The following is a 21,842-nucleotide window of genomic DNA, read 5'->3' as shown; positions in this document are numbered from 1 at the left end:
ATTTCACTTGGCTGAAATTAATCACTAATCTTTTCCTCCCTTTTTAATAGTTGGGTTTTGTTTTGTTTTGTTTTGTTTTGTTGGCACCAGCAGCAACAAAGCTAATTGTTTCATTTTGACGTCTCACTCTGCCTGTGTAGCCACAGCCACTATGTGACTTGGGGTTTGAGTACAAACGCACAGCAACGGTGGCAACAGATACTGTTTTATCATCACTCTCCCCACAAACAACACGTGTGTGTGTGTGTGTGTGTGTGTGTGTGTGTGTGTGTGTGTGTGAGACAGGCATCGTGGAGAGCGCATTATGGAGATGACTTGTTGCACCACACTTAGTAGTCACCATTTTCCAGCACTTACCTAGAACTTCTGGTGGGGTTTGCTAAGCGAAAGGAGTGGAGTTCAGAAACAACTTACCGGGATGTGAACAGCACAGCATTCCGTGCAGGAACGCACACAAGCGTGCACGTTGTTAAGGCAAAGGTGGCAGCTAGGCAGGACACTGGCAGAGTGAACTGCTAATCTTGTTTCTAAGTGCGCCCTGGGTCCCACTGGTTCCTTGACTTGAGATGTGTTTTCATCCCACCTTAAGGCATCAGTCATCACCTTTTTTTTTCCTAATAAGAACTTTCCCAGCTTTGAAGCTACAATTTAAATGTTATTAATCCACAAACTGATAACACATTCTATCCGTGTAGTGGTGTTACACACAGTATGTTATTAATATATATTTATTCAGTGGGTGAATGACAGATACTGGTTATGTTTGTTAGCTTTTAGGGGCTGAATATCTATTATGTATAAAATCAAAATAATAAGCATGTTTCTACCATGAATTCTGAAGGGGAAGAAGTACAGGGTGAGGAGGAAATGGTTCTATTCAAATATCTATGTTCTTTAGAAGCCAGGGTTTTTTGGTAGGATTCTTTAGGCTAAATCCAGATATGTGCTTGTTCTGTTATTAGCACTGGTAACCAAGAATTGGGTTGTCCTTATACCGATCCCAAGTAAATTCAAGAGATTTCCTTTGTATATTATTATTTTTTTCTGCTTAGTTTTCATTCCCACAGTAAAAGGGGACACTAAGCTGAGAAATACCATTTTTCCAGATCTTGTTTAGATTGATTATCTCGACCTATGTCGACTTGAGGCCTAAACATTAATGAGATTGACAGCTCCCATTTCAAACGGGCGCTGTGCCAGGGTAACAGATGGGTCCTGAAACTGTCGGTTGATGGCTTGTGTATAATTCTCTCAGATTGTCAAGTGGACAGAGTCCTTAACAAGAAATGTCAGAAATGTTTGTCAGTTGCTTCCCAGATGCCTTTCCTCATGCATCATTACCCGATTGCAGCACTCTGCAAGTCTCTTCAGACCCTGACCAGTCCCCAGAGAAATCACCGCTCAGCTGTGTGGGCAGCTGAGACATGCCCAGGTGACTTGCTTGCTCTCCTGTCCGGACCAGCCTTCAATACACTATCCTTTACTTAGAGCCTGAACCATTCCTATGGAAACTACCATTCGTGATTTTCTTCTGAGGGGGAGAGTGTTCTTTCATTTTCACCCAAGGAAGAGAGTAGGAACCTTAAAAATAGCAAGTATTCAAAGTATGTTTCCTCTCTAAAAGGCGATATGCACTGTCACTGCAGAATTCACACACACACACACACACACACACACACACACACACACACACACACACTACACTGACCCATCATTTTGACCTGTAAAACTTTTTGTCATCTTTCTTATTCTTTCCTCTGCTGTGACTAGTTTCTTCTAGCCTCAGGCTTTCTATGAGGGCATTAACTGCTTAAAATAGACACTTGCATTCAGGTGTGGAGATACTTGAGCCTAGGAGTTACTGCTTATGGTCTTTTCCTCAGAGGAAGCAATGTACACATTATTTATCTGCCCTCCTGCCTCATGGCGCTCTCGTTGCTTCTGGCAGGTCACTAAAGACCTAACTTATGCCATTATGGTTAGCTATTGATGCCTCCTATTTGCCAAGCAGGTTGACTTTTTTTGCCATTAGAAAGCATTATCTCATTAAACTCATTAATATAATCATGAGATAGTAAGTAAAACAAATGAAATATTCCCTCATAGGCTCATGTGTTAAAGCATTGGTCCTTGGCTGGTGGTACTATTTTAGAGCATTCTGGAAACATTAGCAGGTAGAGTCTGGCTGGAGGAAGCAGGCCACTGGGAAGGAGTTCTTTCTTTCTTTTTCTTTTTTTTTTCTTTTTAGATTTTTTTAATTAATTTATTCATATTACATCTCGATTGTTAGCCCTTCCCCTGTTTCCTCCCATTCTTCCCTCCCTCCCATTTCTCCTCTTCTCCCCTCCCCTATGTCCGTGACCTAGGGAGACCTCCTCTCCCTATATATCCTCTCAGAATATCAAGTCTCTTCTTGGTAACTAGCTATCCTTCCTCTGAGTGCCACCAGGTCTCCCCATCTGGGGGACATGGTCAGAAAAGGGGCACCAGAGTTCGTGTGAGAGTCAGATCTCACTCTCCACTCAACGGTGGAGAGTATCATGTTCGTCGGCTAGGTCTTGGTAGGGGTTCGAAGCTTACTGCCTATATTCTCCTTGGCTGGTGCCTTAGTTTGAGGAGGACCCCAGGATCCAGATCTGCCTGTCATAAAGTTCTTCTTGTAGGTTTCCAGGACCCTGTGGGTCCTACAATTTCCTCTTTCTTCCATGCTACTCTTGCCTAAAGTCTCAATCGGATATCCTCTCCTCTGACCCACTTTCTTGATAAGTAAAGATTTTCATGGTACGTATCCCTTGGACTAGTGTTTTGATATAAGTGAGTATATACCGTTTGTCTCTTTTTGCTTCTGGGTGTACTCACTCATTATGATAATTTCTAGATCAATCCATTTGTCCACAAATTTCGGGAATTCCTCGTTTTTAATAGCTGAGTAGTATTCCATCGTGTAAATATACCACAGTTTCTTAGTCCATTCTTCTACTGAGGGACACTTAGGCTGTTTCCATGTTCTGGCTATTATGTATAGAGCAGCTATGAACATGGTTGAGCATATGTCCCTGTTGTGTGGTAGGGCATTTTCTGGGTATATTCCAAGGAGTGGGATAGCTGGGTCTTGAGGAAGCCCTATTCCCATTTTTCTGAGAAAGCGCCAGATAGCTTTCCAAAGTGGTTGTATTAGTTTGCATTCCCACCAGCAATGAAGGAGTGTTCCTCTCTCTCCACATCCTCGCCAACATGTGGTGTCATTTGAGTTTTTGATCTTAGCCATTCTGATGGGTGTAAGATGGAATCTCAGTGTCGTTTTGATTTGCATTTCTCTGATGACTAACGAGGACGAGCATTTCTTTAAGTGTTTCTCGGCCATTTGATATTCCTCTGTTGAGAATTCTCTGTTAAGTTCCAAGCCCCATTTCGCAACTGGGTTGTTTGGTTTTGTGGTGTTTAATTTCTTGAGTTCTTTATATGTTTTGGATAGTAAACCTTTGTCAGATGAAGGGTTGGTGAAGATCTTTTCCCATTCTGTAGGCTGTTGCTTTGTTCTCTTGACAGTGTCTCCTGCCTTACAGAAGCTTCTCAGCCTCATGAGGTCCCATTTTTTAATTGTCGACATTAAGGCCTGGGCTGTTGGTGTACTGTTCAGGAAGTTGTTTCCTGTGCCTATATGTCCCAGGCTCTTCCCCACTTTTTCCTCTAACTGAATTAATGTCTCTGGTTTTAAGTTGAGGTCTTTAATCCACTTGGACTTGAGTTTTGTGCATGGTGACAAATAAGGGTCTAATTGCATTTTTCTACATGTAGACATCCAGTTAGACCAGCACCATTTGTTGAAGATGCTATCCTTTTTCCATTGAATAGATTTGGCTTCTTTGTCAAAAATCAAGTGAGCAAATGTTTGTGGATTCATCTCTGGGTCTTCGATTCGATACCATTGATCCACCAGTCTATTGCTTTGCCAGTACCATGCTGTTTTAATTACTGTTGCTCGGTAGTACAGCTTGAGATCAGGTATGGAGATTCCTCCAGAGGATCTTTTGTTGTATAGGATTGTTTTTGCTATTCTGGGTTTTTTATTTCTCCATATGAATTTGAGAATTGATCTTTCAATATCTTCAAAGTATTTTGTAGGTATTTTGATAGGGATTGCGTTGAATCTGTAAATTGCTTTTGGTAAGATGGCCATTTTTACTATGTTAATTCTCCTGATCCACGAACAAGGTAAATCCCTCCATCTTCTCATGTCATCTTCAATCTCTTTCTTCAGAGGTTTGAAGTTTTTTTCGAATAAGTCCTTCACTTGCTTGGTTAGAGTTACTCCTAGATATTTTATATTGTTTGTGGCTATCATGAAGGGAATAGTTTTCCTAATTTCTTCCTCTGCCTGTTTGTCATTTGTATACAGAAAAGCTACTGACTTTTTTGAGTTTATTTTGTATCCTGTCAATTTGCTGAAGGTGTTTATCAGCTGTAGGAGTTCTCTGGTGGAATTTTGCGGGTCACTTATATACACTATCATATCATCTGCAAATAGGGATAATTTGACTTCTTCCTTCCCCATTTGGATCCTCTTGATCTCCTTTTGCTGTCTTATTGCTCTGGCTAGAACTTCAAGAACTATATTGAAGAGATAAGGGGACAAGGGGCAGCCTTGTCTGGTTCCCGATTTTAGAGGAATTTCCTTGAGTATCTCTCCATTTAATTTAATGTTGGCTGTTAGTTTGCTGTATATGGCCTTTATTATGTTTAGATAAGTGCCTTGTATTCCCGATCTCTCCAAAACTTTGAACATAAATGGGTGTTGGATTTTGTCAAATGCTTTTTCTGCATCTAAAGAGATGATCATGTGGTTTTTCTCTTTCAGTTTGTTTATATGGTGGATTACATTGATGGATTTCCGTATGTTAAACCATCCCTGCATGCCTGGAATGAAGCGTACCTGGTCATGGTGAATGATGTCTTTGATATGCTATTGTATTCGCTTTGCGAGAATTTTGTTGAGTATTTTTGCATCAATATTCATAAGAGAAATTGGTCTGAAATTCTCTTTTTTTGTTGGATCTTTGTGAAGTTTAGGTATCAATGTGACTGTGGCCTCATAGAAGGAATTTGGTAATATTCCGTCCATTTCTATCTTTTGGAATAGCTTGAATAGTATCGGTATTAGCTCCTCTTTGAAGGTCTGGTAGAATTCTGCACTGAAACCATCTGGCCCTGGGCCCCTGGGCTTTTTTTGGTTGGGAGACTATCAATGGTTGCTTCTATTTCTATAGGTGAAATAGGGCAAATGGAATCGGTCGAGAAATTTGTCCATTTCCGTTAAATTTTCGAATTTTGTGGCATAAATGCCTTTAAAGTAGGTTCTTATGATTCTTTGTATTTCTTCAGTGTCTGTTGTTATGTCTCCCTTTTCATTTCTGATTTTGTTAATTTGGATAGTGTTTCTCTGTCTTTTAGTTAGATTGGCTAACGGTTTGTCTATCTTGTTAATTTTTTCAAAGAACCAACTCTTGGTTTTGTTGATTCTTTGGATTGTTCTCTTTGTTTCTAATTTATTGATTTCAGCCCTGAGTTTGATTATTTCTAGGCATCTACTCCTCTTGGGTGTTTCTGCTTCTTTTTTTTCTAGAGCTTCCAGATGTGTTGTTAGGTTGTTTATGTGGGATGATTCCTTTTTCTTTTTGAAGGGACTTAGTGCTATGAATTTTCTGGGAAGGAGTTCTTAGAGATATATTTTCACTGGCTTCTACCAGTCTCCTTCTTCATGTTTTCTGTCTTCCATGAAGGCGTGAGCTACTTTAGTACAAGCTCTTCCTGCCACGGTTGGTCTCCTGCCTAACAGAGCTGGGCACCATGAGTTGTACTTCCGGAAATAATGAGCTAAAATAAGTGATTTCCCTGTCAGATAATTTTCGGCAGGTATTCTGTAATACACTAACTAAGGTACCTCATAATACACTCTTTTGGAAGCTGGATATGTGGTAGTGAGGAAAACGGCCATGTTCTTGGCCTGAGGAAACTTACACGCTAGAGACGTATACACCTAACACTTTTGATGGAGATAATGAATACTTCTTCCATCTTACGTTGAGTACTCATTTACAGGGGTGAATATACTTCAGTAATAGATGGCCAACTGTTGTTTATAATATATTATAAAATACAAATAATAATATTATTTTATAATAAATTATAATAATAAATTATAAAAGATGAAAAGAAAATGATTGAGCACAAAAAACAAGCTATGAATCCTCTCCACTGAACTCAGCAACACTTCTAGAAGAATAGGATAAGTATATATAATAAATGTATGTGGCTGGGAATTGATTTGACACTAGCAAGGCAGTTTAAATTAAATTATGAGGTAATGCATTGCTGTTAATGAATTCCAATCATGTGTATTGTTTTTATATATTCTAGCAAGAAACAAAGCTAGAAGCATTATAATCATAGCAACTCTGATGGCTCAGGGAGAAAGATTACAACTTCAAGACACGACTGGGCAACTTAGCCTAACATATGGGAGGCCCTGGGGTTAATCCTTACTATACACTAACTAACTAACTAACTAACTAACTAACTAACTAACTAACTAACTAACTAACCAACCAACCAACCAACCAACCAAACAGCTAACTAGTCAGCTAGATAACTAACTAACCAAATAAACAAATAAGAAGATAAATAAATAAAAGCTGTGCTGTGACAGTGGTTATAAAAATGGACATCTTAGACACGGAGAATGCAAGAATGTCAGGTCATTCTGAGAACAGTGAACCTAGTACTGTCTAGTTCTGGGCATGTGAAGTAGCTAAGGGGTAGGCTCCCTGTGCGTTTCTGTGTTACAGATCTTGACATCTAAGTTCAACATAACTAGGTCAAATGATCTCTGATGAACACTTTCAGGAAGCATTTCTTTCTTTAGATATGTTCCCATATTGTGATGAGAAGATCAGCCTTTATTACCCGAGGAGAGGTGGGGACATGAAGGTGGATTTTTAATCTGTGTGAATTCATTGCCACATTACTATAAAATAGCAAGTGAAATCAATTTGAATTATTTGTGCTGTGGACAGAGTCATATTTATTATGGTCTCCACCTCTTTCTGTGTCCCTTTCTTCACATATAATTCACATCCTGTGGGAACACATTTGCAAACAGTAACATCTCCTTACGTTCAAGGGTGCTTTTGGTGCCTTATGTGGTCCCAGCATTTCCTGCCCCAAGTCTAGGCTCCCAAAGGTAGTACCTCAAAAACTAGAATAGTGCGTCTCCTCCAAGCAACTCTCTTGACACCTTCAGCCGCATGGCTTGCCAGGTCTTAGTTCTTCCATTTCACTGGTGACTGCCTGTTTTTTCATCTTGCCCTATCATTTAGATGTCATTTCTGTTTCTGTCATCTTTAACAATTGCTGTGCTTCTCTAGGGCAAAGGCTGTCCTTTATCCATACTTTATATGCTCTGTGTCTCGGGTCATCCATCTTCAAGATAGACACAATCACAGTCATAACGTCATGGAGTTTTGTGAAAATAAAATTAATCAAAGCATCTGCAATCTGTGCTGTGGTATGACAGCACATAGCACACAGTAGGCTCTTAGTAGTAGCTCAGGATTATCATCATTATTTGTAACCATGGTGTCTTAGTCAATGTCATAACATAAAACACACAAGGACCTATAAGCTGAATAGCATCGATTCATCCAGTGTGCTCCTATGGTCAAGAAACTCTTTTGACCTCAGACTGATGGATCTTGATGGCCTCCAACTTAACCAACAGAATTTGAGCCTCAAGTCCAGAAAGGAAACAAGACAGAGTCTTGATAGGGTGGCCCCTGATTCTGGACCCTCTTCTGGACTCCATGTCATCTGCACAGTTGTGTGGACCCCACACTAAAGTTTACACACACAAGGACACACAGTAAATAAAAGTCATAAAGATGTAAAAAAAAAAAAAGAGAGAAAGGAAGTAAGAATAGGAACAGGAAAAGGGCATACACATAAAATTATGATGCCCAACATAAAATAAGAAAAGATAAAGAATGCTCCTTGTTCTCAATAGAGTATGTTTATATTGGTAGAATCATGGAAGCTGTAGGTATGAGACAAAATTTCAGTGAGGTTTTCAGAAAAATCTAAGAAGCATATATATATATTATATATTATATATGCAAGTATTTGAGGTGTTGCTATAATGTGGTGATGCATTCTGGCAATGACTATATAGGTAACAAAAAGGCAAAAGTAACATCTGAAGACTTGTTTACTGCTGTGCCAACCATGTGTAGAAGTTAAGCTTGTAGAGGAAGGAAAGCCCCTTCACGTGAAACCATAGATCTTGCATTATATTTGATTTGTCTGCGTTTAACAGGGCATCTTGGTGTTTCAAACAGTGACTACAAGGAATGAGAGCTCATAAAGTGGGAGGCTGCTCTCGCCCTTGTTCATTATAGGTGGGAAGGTGTGCACGTGTCATCCTGCAGAAGATGGATTGCCTCTGCCCTAATGGCAGGACCTTGGTTTTGTTCCACAGTGAAGCTCATAGCAAGTAACCCATTCCTACTGGGGGAAATGTGAATTCATCCAACATCTATTGAGATCAGTATCCAAGAGACTGCAAAAATGCAACTCCCACAGGATCCGGGCAAACTACTCCTGAGTATACACCCACAAGACTATAATCCTAAGTACCATAGAGCAGTGGTTCTCACCCTGTGGGTCATGACCTATTTGGGGTCAAATGATCCTTTCACAGGGATTTCTTAAGACCATGGAAAAACACTGGTTCTTACACAAGGATTCATAATACAAGTTACAATATTACAGTTGTGAAGTAGCAAAGGGAATATTTTGGGGGTTGAGGGTCACTACAACATGAGGAACCATATTCTAGGTTTGCAGTATCAGGAAGGTTGAAGACATATGCACCCCCGTATTTATTGTAGCTTTGTTCGCAACTGTCAAGTTATAGAATTAGCCTTGTCATCCATCAGCAGATGAATGGTTAAGAAAATGTGGCATATGACAGGGGTTCTGAATTTTTTTTTTTTTTTTTGGGCATACAATCTTTTTGCTTCCCAACTTTTTATGTGAAACCAGGTATATAAATAAGATAGGCATACAAATCACATCTTTACTAGTAGCTATAAAGGAATTTGTTTAAGCCAGGCATGGTGGCACACACTTTTAATCCCAGCCCTTGGGAGGCAGAGGCAGGTGGATCGCTGTGAGTTCGAGGCCAACCTGGTCTACAAAGCGAGTTCCAGGACAGCCAGGTCCGCACACAGAGAGACCCTGTCTTGAAAGACAAAACAAAACCACCACCACCACCACCACCACCACAACAACAAAACCAAAAAAAGACATAAACACGGAAGAAACTTGTTTGAAATTAATTCTTTGCACTCCACAAGAAGACAGACAGAGTCAATAACCTAGGTCCATGGGGTCCATCTTACAGAGATGGAAACACCAACCAAAGAGCATGTGTAGACTGCACCTAGGCCCCCTGCACATATATAACTGATGGGCAGTTTGGTCTTCATGTGGGTCACCTAGCAGGTAGAAAGGGGGAGGGGGGCTGTCTCTGACATGGATCTGTTGTCTGTTTTTAGATCACTTGACCCTAGCTGGGCTGTCTTGTCTGGCCTCAGTGGAGGAGGATGCACTTAGTCCTGATGCAACTGGATGTGCAGGGGTGGGTTGATATGGGGGAGGCTGGAGCTTCCCTTTTCTGAGGAGAAGGGGAGGGGGAAAGAAAGAGGAGGGTGGGCAGGTGGGACCACGAGAGAAGGGACAGAGCTGCAATCAGAATGTAAAGTAAATAAATAAGTCTTTGGTATGTATGTAGTTTTATGTACATTTATTTAATGACAAAGAAACATTTTCTTACATTGCTGGATATGCCTATTTTTTTATGTAAAATAGTTCATCTTGGCTGCATATTTAATGCCAGAGGATGCAAAGCATCTTCACCAATTTTGGAGTCTGTCAATATTTTGCGGTCCTAATAATCAACGCTGAGAAAGCTGCTTTGTGCAAATTCCTAGTGCAAAATGATAGAAGTATGCTCAGAAATTGTTAGAGATTTTTGTCTTTATCCTCAGGCAAAATTCATGCAATTATTATTTTTTAAGTGAAGCTCAAGACATCAACACAAATATTAATTTTAAAACTCGAACATTCTAGGGCTGGGGCTATAGCTCAGTAGTAGAGCATTTGGCTCCCAGGTATGATGTTCTAAGTTCAATCTGCAGAGCTTAAAAAATAAATACAGTGCAAATCAAATACATACTGATCTGATGTTTGCACACTGAGGGACGATGGCAGGAAAAATATTAAAAGTCTATCCTTACTATAATTAAAAGCTCATATAGGCCATACAAGAAGTGCAACTGAAAACATGGGGACCTCAAACCCAAACCATGACGTTTTAGGTAGCATCTGTTGGTGTTTTGCGGTGTCTGGTGGCACAGATAAAGTGTACATGGTGTATGCTTAGAAACAAGACTGAGTATTAGATAAAATAAGCCAGAGGCAAATTGACAAAGATTGGGTTTTTTTTTTCTTCTTATATCTGGAATCTAGATTAAAAAAAAAAAAGACGTGAAAGTAGAATGGAGACTATTTACAGGAGGAGAATAGACTGATGGGAAGGGAAGAAGGTCCAGAGAGAATGAGGAGTGAAAACAACTATCTAATTAACTAGGATGCACTAATAAGAAAGAATGCACAGGGATGCTCTATGTACCTCTACATGTCTTTAAGGAATAGATAGGTCATAAGGTACCGTTATCTCTGTGTCACTTGCTTTTAGAGCACCATGCTACGCTTGCTGTACTTCTCTACACCCGGGAAATGTTGAAACCAAATCTTCACCTGGGCATATATTCAGAATTTACAGATTAGCTGCCGCTCATTTGTGGTCTCTGCCATCCCATCCTCTAGTGTCAGTCACACCCCAGGAAGTCACTCATAAGAGGCCTCCACTGATGACAAGTCCATTTCTTGTTGAGTCAGGAGATGATGAGAATTGGTCATCATAGCCCAAAGCCCTGGTAAACCTCGGCATCTCTCGAATCACTAAAAGACTAAATTATAATCAGCCCATGTTCCTTGTTGGGAGTGCATTTGATTTCATTTCCGTATTTTGGAAGTTGGGGTGGAAATCTCCTGCGGACAGAGCCTCATCTGACCTGGTGTGTGTGTGAGTAAGCCCTCTACTCTTCCTTTAGTTTTTCCAGTATCTGAGTTTTCTGCATTTGTTTCTATGCCCAAGAAAAAGATTGCTGTTTTGAGGAGGAAATATTTTCTTAGGGAAAATTGAACAATTAGAAACTAGCAAATAACTTAACATTTTTCAAACTAAACATTTTATATATGAACAAAATACAGTGTGGGCTTGAGAATAGCACTCAGTAGAATTTCGTCCTTTTAAAGCCTTCTCTACAGCCTGAAAGAAGAAAAAATGTTTGCCTTGCCTCCCGGCCTCCCCCCCCCCCCCCCCCCCCCCCCGCGCACACACACACAAAGGAGGAGGAGATCATATTTCGAATTATGCAGTTATATCTCTAAGGTGCCTTCCCACCTTTGGGGGACTTTCCTTCTTGGTAGGTGTTGAAAGGAAGGTAAACACAGCACCTCGGAACACCCCTGGCAGGGGCGCTTTGTTTGAAGAACTTTAGAAACCTTGGAGCCTGCCAGGAACAGTACTGGGGTGGAGGCCAAAGGGGACACCCAGTCTGGATAGTATAGAAAAGGGAGGATAATCATGTACCACAGCCCTGGGACTCTTGCCACTCCACCGCAGAAGCAAAGCAAACTGGCACAGGGATGGAGGGCGTTGTGGGAACTGTGTAGGGAGAGAAAGGGAGGCGGACACCGGGGAAGTTTACTGCAGCAACCTAGAGAAGCCCACATCAGGACCACTAAACAGGATTCGTAAATCCCTCTGCCTCGGGGAAAGCTGCACGCCCAGCTCTGACACCCCAGGCTCATCGAGGGCTTCAGAAATCAGTCCTGGAAATTCGGATGGGATTGATGCACTGTTCCAGTCCAATCCATTTTCTAGTGTGCAGAGGAAAATCCGGTCCGGCGTTTATTTTTAGCAGCGCTTTTCCTGTGACCGAATGCTACTGCTTTCGGGCTGGGATACTGAGGAACGTATTGGGGAGAGAAGCCTAGGCGGGCGGGGGGGGGGGGGGTGAGCTGGCGGGGGGTGGAAACGGGAGGCAGTGAAAAAGGGAGGGGGACGCCTTGCGCATGCGTGCCAGCGCCCATGCAAATCTGCTGTACATCCAGAGCAAAGTGGGATGATCTGTCACTACACCTGCAGCACCACGCTCGGAGAACAGCTCCTGCTTGCAGCTTCCAGACTCAGGTAAAAAATAAATATATAAATAAAATAAAATACAATTCTGAGCGGGGCCTGTGCATGTTTTTCAGTATTAATATGCATCGCAACTGCTGCTGCTGCTGCTAAGTGTCCTTTGGTGGCTGATCGCAGCTCAAGGTTTAAGAAATCCCATCTTTCAGGAAGCCCGAAGGCAAAGAAGGAAGTACGGACGAAATCATCAGATTGGCTTTCCAGATTTGGGGATCTGAAGCGGGCCCACATCTTCCTGCCAACTTACATTGAACTTCCCAGCGCTCTAAAGGGGCCGAAATGGAGAGCAAAGGTATGTGGCTGTCCCCATCGGGCATCGGGGCACTTCCCGGGGCATGTGCCTGTGGCCAGGGCAGCCCTCGGCGGCGAGGGGACTGCAGTGCTCCGGAGCGGGAGGAGCATCACACTAGGTCGATAGGAGGAGGAGATGCTATGTCCATTGCAGCAGCGAGGATGTGGCAAGAAGGCCACTAACTCCCACAGCGTGGAAGCCAGTGTTTAATACTCTTATCAGTTGCGTAGTGAAGTGGGATGAGTGTTTTTTTTTTGAGTGGGGGTGGGGATGGATAAGACTCTGTCCCAAAATGGAGGGGGAGGAAAGACGTGTTGGCAAAGCGATTTCTTTCCTGTATAATGGATGGACTAGAGTGAATACATTTTCTTTGCTTTAGGATTGCTGACAGGCATTATTTATAGCTGATATCTAAGAATGAGTTGCTAAAAAAAATGTTTAAATTTCTTCACCCCACCCTACAAACATGGTGTTTCTGGGTGTGTATGACCACATCCGACTGCATTTTGAATGGATATCAGATGGAAAAATTGGATCTGTCTGAAATAGCATGCACAGGAACTGACCTCTAAGAAGATGTGGGCATAGAAGTATTGCTCTGCTCTTTGGGCGCGATGCGTTCACTAGTTTGGGGCATGCACATATTAAAATTCTCCTCATAAGCAAATCTGCAAAAACGTATACCCACCAACTCCTCCATGAACTGTGGGAACCAACTTCTGGTTGGAATATCTAATGCATATAAACAAAGCAACCATTAAAATTGTAAGTTTGGCTGTCTATTGGACTTAACCCCACCTGAACAGGTCTCTTCCTGTCCTTAAAATGCCCATGTACCCCGAGTGGTGTGGCCAGATACCCAGTAGGAGTGTAGGATATATTTAATTTTGATGAAATCAGAGAAATGATGTCAACTTTTATGAAACTATATTCATTACCCAGAACTGGAGAAGCTATATTTGAAGCAAGGTTTTATTTTTAACCAGAATGTCAGTCACTGTGGCAATGTACTTGGGCTTAGGGAGTGGTGTTGAGCTACCTATTTCTGGTATGATTAATAAAACTAGACTGTTGATGATAGCGGCTATCTGCTCAGTGCAGTTATTCCGAGTGTTTAATTAGTAGGTTTATTGTTTTTGTACCTAGGTAAGCATTGGCACTGAAGACAGAACTGAAATGAGGTAGGCAAAGATTAGCCGGCAGCTGTCAGATTGGGCAAATTTTTCTTGAGACACATTGATGGGCATTTCCATGTCTGACAATGATGTACATACAGAGAAAATCCACGTGTCTTAATATACATGATGCATTACAGAATCCATTTTAAACAAAAATATAATCTTTCTTAAGTCATAAATTAATATAGTATGCTAGTTAGTTAAGCATTTCTTGGACATAAGGCTAACAATGGAGTATCATTTTACTATGAAAAACTGTTTTTCTGCTTAGATGACACTTGGTATTTGGCCATTAAATCTAGTTATTTGGCAGTAGTTCTTGGTAACATTTTGCCTCTCATTTATACAGCAATTATTGGTTCATCGTAAAATGAGGATGTATCTCTCAGCAATATTTTGCATCTCTTTTTATTGCCTATAAAGAATGCTGCCTGCCTCTCAGAGTTCCAGGTGGCTTATAAGTCCTAATAATAACAGTAGAGTTCCAGCCATGTTGCCAGTCTGGGGAGTTCAGAAGGGAGACGGGATTTCAGAAATAGACCTGAGAGGAACTGGGCCAAAAGTTCTATGTTAAGTCAGACAAGAACGATAGAGTGGAACAGAGCTCTGATACAAAAAAAAAAAAAGGCAGTGAAAACTCTCGCTAGAAGCCAGTACTGTGGCCATTTTGCAGAGGGCTCATAATTGCTTGTAACAAAGGATTAAATGAAAGTCTTGATGGATTTTAATTCCTGGGCTTTACAAAGCTGAGCCACCCAATTTGCAATCATGCTGACACTAAAACTTACGGTTTCTAAGTCAAGGCAAGTGGCATGCTTGAAAGAGCAGCCACCTTTAAAATTGTATTCTGGAAGAGGAAAGGCGCACATCTGTATTCCATTCTAATTGAAACATCTTTCTTTTTTTTTTTTTTAATGCCATGTAACTTCTTCCCCCAACAGATTCAAATGTAATTACAGGAAGATATGCTTAGGTATAAGTACAGATACTTATAATTTCATCTATTGGAATTAATTTTGAACAGAGTCAAAGAATCATCACGTGATTCAGTTGACTGTGCAAGAGTTTTCAGTACCGGGAAACATTCCAATAGCCTCCATTTAGATGTGAATCCTGTCAGCAACATCAGGCAACCTTCACATTTCCTTTACTGCTTGAAAAGCTGAGTAGCCAGCTCCAGGAGTACTCTGGTGCTCGTAGGTAAAATCCTTATTACTTTACATCATTTCCTGCCGTCCGGCATAAAGAGGAAAATAGATCAATTCCGAGTCAATGTCAAGGATCTTTGTGTGCCATGGCACTTCAGTTGTCTCTGAGACTCAGTCTGATGTGTTTACAGGAACTTTGACAGAAATTGTGCCTTGAAGGCCCCAAGGGCTAGAGACTCTCAAATAATGTGGGGTGCTTAATACTTAAGCTTGTGGTCCAGAAACTTTTCTGCACTCTAGAGCCATTTAGTATGCTTCATAAACATTCTCATGCAAGGTCATATCCAAAGCTATTAATTAGAAACTTGGGTAGGAACAAAGATGTGTGCATTTTTAAAAAATGCCTCAAGTGCAGTGTGTTTGAGCAGTCAGGTGCTGGATGGTAAGCTATGGTTCTCACGCATGTTTAAAATTGCAGGGTGCTCATTTTTACCCCTGGCCTATTGAGCAGACTGATTTTCAGCAATACCTCAGGCAGTCTATATTCAAGTTGAAGTTTCAGGAGCAATGGTTTAAAGGTAGCTTGTGTTTCTCTTCTCCCCTCTCCTGACTGTATCCCTTTTTTCATTTGCTTAGATTCTTGACTTCATGGTTGTTAGCTGTGAAAACACCTGTAGTGTTTCTTTCTATGTAGAGGTGGTTAGGGGTTACCCCCTTGAGACTTGGGATTAACTGATTCCAAGAAGGGATCTCCTCATAGTTCTTAAAAACAAACAAACAAACAAAAACTACTCTAGTCTTTGTTACTTTTTTTCTATTGTTCTGAAGAGACACCAAGACTAAGCCAACTTATGAAAGAAAGCACTTGATTGGGGCCTTGCTTATGGTTTCAAAGGGTTAATCTGTGATCATCATGGTGGGAAGCATAGTGGCAGGCATGTGTGGTGCTGGAGTTTACATCTGATCCACATACACAGGGAAGGAGAGAAAGAGAGAGAGAGAGAGAGAGAGAGAGAGAGAGAGAGAGAGAGAGAGAGAGAGAGAGAGAGAGAGAGAAATGGAGAAATGCATGGACTTTTAAAACCTTGAAGCCCTCACCCACTGACACACCTCCTCCAAGGCCACACCCCCTGATCCTTCCCAGACAATTCCACCAGCTGCAGACCAAGCATTCAAATATATAAATATATGGAGGCCATTCTCACTCAAACCACCACATCCTCCAAATGATGCTAAGCCAGCCAATAACCATCTATCTCAGACCTCACCACCATTGGTCTCTATTTCAGGAACAATGCTTGCTTAACAATGCTTGCCAAATCTCAAGCTCTCTCCAACTTTATTAATTCACATGTGGATTCTGGGAAAAATATTGCATGGTCATTTGTATAGATGTGAAAGCCCCTGGACCACTTGTCTAAATTATAGGAAGCAGATTGTGACCAAAAGTGATCGTATGCAAGATACCTTAGTGGAAAACCTTAGGCAGACACCATTTACTCTGTGTGGAGGTTATGCATGTGTGGTCAGGTCCTAGACCCCTATTTACCTTGGAAAAAAAGTGGAAAAGAAAGTCTTTGCCTTGTGGTTTGAATCTCAAACAGACTCACTTTTAAGGGTCCCCCTACCTCCTGTTCTTACTCTAGCCATTAGCTTGCAGCTCCCAATTATCTTTAAACATGTATTCTCTAAGTTCACTTTGAGCTTTTGTTAAGATGCCACTGTACCCTGTGGTGATGTGATGGCACTGGACTGCTTAAGCCAGCATGTTACTCAGCAGAGTGCTGGTGGCTTCCAGTGTTTTGCATCTTTGTTCAGCTCTCTGATGCCACTGTTTTGCTCCGTCTTTCCTGACCTCTGCAATTAATGGCTATTTAAATGGAGTGTTCCATGCAGACGAGATGCCTGTTTGTCTTTCATGTGTTTCCTTTCTTACACCAGCAATGGAATGATCTTTATTTAAATAAATAGTTAATGAGTACCTACTATGTGCCCAACATGCTTATTTCTGAAAATCTAAAACAAACAAACAAACAAACAAACAGACAGACAGACAAACAAAACAAAAACAAAGCTAGATGTGGTAGCTCATGGCTATAATTCCAGTACCCAGAGAATAGAGGCAGGAGAATTAGGAGTTGGAGGATAACCTCTACAATATAGTTTGAGGCCATCCTAGTCTACTTGAGACTTTGTCTAAGTAACAAAAACTAAGAGGTAATCTTTGATCTTCAATGCCTTGCTCTCCTACCTTCTTAATAAATTGATTAGCCTCTTTGAGGACCTAATTTGAGCCTCTAACATTTCAGCAGGTACTCTGGAGTCCACCTCAGGAAAAACATGTCACTTTCCATAGCAGGGACACTAGTTTTACATGCTGTGTTGAATCGGTGGTAGTCCTCAGCAACACTTTCGTGTGTTGATATGATTAGGACCTGGGATAAGTAAAGTTGACATATCATAAGGGCAGCCAGAACCATCAGCTTGGTTCCAGAGCAGAGAAGGCAGGAAACCAACCTGGATCCCTAACAGAGATTTGCTCATGTTCTCTGGAGGAGAAAGGAGATGCTTTTGCAGTCCTTATCTTAGCAATACTGAAAAGCAATTTTATGAAAATTGTCTCCTTGTTAAACAGCATTATCAACCAAAGAGACCATTATGGTGGGAGAAGTCAAATATAATACACAAGGTGGTGGCTCAGGCATTGGGTGTAGGACATATAGCTTCTTACCCAGTTCTAACGGTGTTAACTTTGAACACATCTCTTTGCCTTTCTGGGTCCCAAGGTTTATACACATTATAGAGGGGTTGGCTCTTTGGATTTAAATGCTTGCTGAATTGTCATGTTATTCCAGACCTATGGCTCAGTGTAGGGTGGAGACGTGCATCCCGACTCCCATTCTTTGAACTTGCAGGTAGGACCCACAAGCAGGCCCTGGAGTTGTTCATTTTGGACACACTCCCGCTCTATTCATTCTTCTGAGTCCTCATAGCTTACCCAGGAGGCTAGAACATGGAATTTCACTGTAATCAGAGACGTCGAGAGAAGACTGAATGTTACACAGGAGTAATGCCTTCTTGTGGTTTCTACCTTGGTTCCTTCAGCAGGAAAAGTCACTGGGTAGGAGGGCATGTGAGCACCAACTATGTATCCCCTTGAAGCGCAGTGTCAGCTGACCAGACGGCTAGCTGGGATGGATTGTCTGACTTACGTAGGCATCGACTGACATGCCATGCTTAGCAATGAGTTACACAGGGTTGGGGGGGGCAGGGGGCATTTTCTTAGCCTTGCCTGTTTAGTCTTTCATACTTGGGGTGTACTGGCATTATTAGATTAGTGGTATTATGCATGTGTATTTTGTGTGTATGTGCAAAGTTCAGAGAATAACACACCTGGCAAGTACCTATACCCTCTGTGACACCTCTCTGTCCTTAAATGGGCTTTTTGTGACCACTAAGTGACCAGTGGAGACTTATCACATTAGTTACTGTCTGTTTCTGAATTTACTGCACATTAACAACTATGAATAACAGCATGAAGCATTTTGTGGTTTTACCAAGGTCTTTGCATGCTATGGGCTTTAAGGCTCCCTGATTACATGTTTTGACTCATAGGAAAAAAAAAAACTGACCATCAAAAAACTAGGTTGTTTCTCTACAAAATATGACTCCTTCCTCTCTTTCCATATCATGCCTCCTCCACCACAATATCAGAATTATTACATTCTCTCTCTGTAGAGTTACCAGCAAGTATACTGCCTAGATACTTAACAAACAATCTTCATTGACATCCACAAAGGCTTTATGTTAGCAAAGGGGTTACTTTTGCGCATATTCTACTTTACTTAATACATTCATGTCTTTATCTAGGTGTTGGAGATATAACCTAGGACCTCAATCCAACTAAGTATGTGCCATCACTGAGCTATCCCCCACTATTTTTCTAATGGGAATTTTTCTGGTAGCTGAATCTGTTATTGAGTTACTATTGATGCTAAGACTTTGCTGTGAGGCAGTTATACAACATTTTGTGGGTTGGTAGTAGATAGAGATACATCAGGTCAAGTATACGTTGACTGGGTTTATAACACTCTGTAAACAGTGTTTCTCAAATAAGAGCCACAAAGCACTATGGGTACATGACACTCAGACATTCATGAAGCATCAGGAAATAAGGTGTATGATAAGTAAGTGGCACAGTGGTCCTTATGAAGGTAGAAGAAGTAACTAACTGTGTGTTTATTCAGGAACAATATAGGGCTCCTGCCTTGCTTTTGTTTGCTTGTTTTGTTTTTATCATTCTTTACTGTTAAAGGCTATCAAGGAAAGACAGATAGAAAATAAGTATATAAAATAAGTGATGGGAAACTGAGGCCACGGCAACATGTCATCCTTGCTTACAGGACATGGTACATATTTCTAGGATCTGTGCCTGTCGACTAATATTATTTTCTCATCTTTCCAGCTACATTTTACATCCCCCTTTCCTCTCATTGACAAAGTGGGATTCTCACTGGTGTGATGAAACTGATGGTTCCTTTGTAGAAGTCCCAAAGGATACCTGCTGTCCTTTAACAGATCTCCCTTTTCGCTGTCATGTAGCTTGCCTAGATGTTTACCTAAAAGAGCCCCCATCCTCGGGGATTCCAAGAGCACATTTCATTGAAATGGACTTCCCACTACATAAAAGAGGCTGCTATTTTTCACTTATGCTGGCCTCAAACTCATGATATTCCTGTCTTAGAGTCCCTATGGCTGGTACTACAGACATATACAAATGAGCTCTTTTTTTTTTTCCTGTTGTGTGTCCACTGTTATCCAGAGAAACAGCCCAAATGGATAGACAGCAGGAAAAAATTCAGAAGCTCTCACAGGCTTTTCAAAGGATCACCAAATACAAATAACTTTTCTTTAACAAGTAGGCGAGAAGAGGCAGCCATGCCAATCACTGCCCCTTGGAGTCTCCCCTGCTCCCATCATCATCACCCATGAGCAGCATCTTTCCTGCTCCCATCATCATCACCTATGAGCAGCATCTTTTCTTCTCCCATCACCATCACCCATGAGCAGCATCTTTCCTGCTCCCACCACCATCACCCATGAGCAGCATCTTTTCTGCTCCCATCATTAGCACCCACAAGCAGCATATCAGGTTTGTATCAGTTCTCAAATGCTGACCGTGTTCAAACAGACTAAACAGATCTCAGTTCAAGGCAAACTCAGAAATTTTCCTCCAGCTATTTGGAAACTGGAAAATGTAGATATGTTTCTGGCCTCAAATGATATTAAAATTTTTTGTATAATTTCATTACCATGCTAAATTCTATAAGTAAAATAGTTACAAAAGGGTTTTTTTTTTATATGACTGCTATAATTGGGAATGAAAATACAGGAAATTTTAGACAATCTTTCCAAGGGACCTTCTTGTATTCCAAAATATTTTCACCATTCCCAGTACTACATGAAAGTGACTTTAGTTCAGCTAGGATTTAAGGGAAAAATATTTGCTGTGTGTCAAGGAGAAAGATTCTGCAAATCATGCTTTATTTGCGAGCCTGCAAATTCAAAATAAGATGACATGGGGGATTTTTTACCTATGGGCTTTACATCAGCATCAGCATAAAAAAGCAAAGCAGTGATGCAGACAAGCGGGGGTGGGGAGTGGGGGGAGCTCTCAATAACCCAGAGGAAGGGAGGCAGACAGGACAGCACTAGGCCAGTCAGCACCTGACTCAACTCTCAGTGTCAGATGACCAACCATTGAGTCAATGGGCAGCATTTCTGAGAATGGGCCTGTTAGGTGTCCTGAGGGTGAGCATTGAAAACTGGGCTGGCCATATGTGCTGGTGGGATGCTGAAGCTTTATACTGGCTTTGGTACATGGCAGTGAAGAGCAAGGGTGCTGTGTGTTCTGATGAAACAAGACCAGAAGTTCTGTGTTCAAGTTCTGTTTCCTCTACTTTTCCCATAAAGGGTCCCCGGGAAAAAGTTCTTTTAAATCGCAGTGTCCTGAACCAGCCTTCCAAACTTCTTCCCCGCTTCTTCTCTTCTCCTCTATTGCACCCTTCCTTCTTCTTCTCCTTCTCCTCCTCCTTCTTCTCTCTTCTTCTTCTTCATCTTTTCCTCCTCCTCCCCCTCCTCCTCTTCCTCCCTCTCTCCTCCTTCTCTTCTTCCTCTACCTCTTTCTTCCTTCTCCTGCTCCTCTTCTTTGTTCTTTTCCTCCTCCTTCTTCCTCCTCCCCCTCTCTCTTTCTGCCCATTCGCTCTCTAATTATGGAGGCACTATGCTGTCAGATTTCTAATGTTCTATTTTGAACCCTATGCTTGCTTTCTATATAAAATAAATCACAGTGGATAGTAATCCAAATAACCACATTGATTTTAAAGATCCAGTATTGAACTAGCTTTTGTTGCTCTTGTTGTTGTTTTAAAGCAGGGTGTTACTACATAGTCCTGGTTGGCCTGGAACTCACTGCGTAGAGCAGGCTATCTGGGAACTCATGGAGATCCACCTGCTTCTGCCTCCAAAGGGAAACATGTGCCGTCATGCCCAGCTGTGAGTCACTTTTTTGATGTAACAGTTTTAAAGACTGAGTTTTGGGGCTACATAACTACATAGTTGGGTTGACAATTGATTTTGTCCTGAGGGAAAAAAAAAGCACTAAGCCTGGAGGAATTATCATTTGGAATATTAGTTACTTTTGTATTGATCAGAGAAAAGTATCTTATAGAAATGGCTTTTGTGAGGAGGGCATCATGTTGGCTCATAGTTTTAGAAGAATCTCTGCAAATCACAACGAGGAAGGCATGACAGGGTATCAGTGAGGCCATCTCAGGCAGCAG

General features: G+C 41.4%; 1 protein-coding gene across 1 annotated transcript in view; it reads left to right on the top strand.

Moving 5' to 3' along the window:
• The first annotated feature begins 12,219 nt into the window (after positions 1-12,219).
• Fgf12 (fibroblast growth factor 12) overlaps positions 12,220-21,842 on the top strand; it is a 540,804-nt gene continuing 531,181 nt past the window's right edge. Inside the window, exons 1-2 of the mRNA XM_051150804.1 lie at positions 12,220-12,376; positions 12,532-12,674. Coding sequence (XP_051006761.1) covers positions 12,662-12,674 — 13 coding nt within the window. The 5' untranslated portion in view covers positions 12,220-12,376; positions 12,532-12,661. The remainder of the gene's footprint in view (positions 12,377-12,531; positions 12,675-21,842) is intronic.

Source organism: Acomys russatus, chromosome 8 (assembly GCF_903995435.1).
Source record: "Acomys russatus chromosome 8, mAcoRus1.1, whole genome shotgun sequence".
NCBI lineage: Eukaryota > Metazoa > Chordata > Mammalia > Rodentia > Muridae > Acomys > Acomys russatus.
Note: the sequence above shows the minus strand (reverse complement) of the source record. Positions and strands in the feature narration are given on the sequence as shown.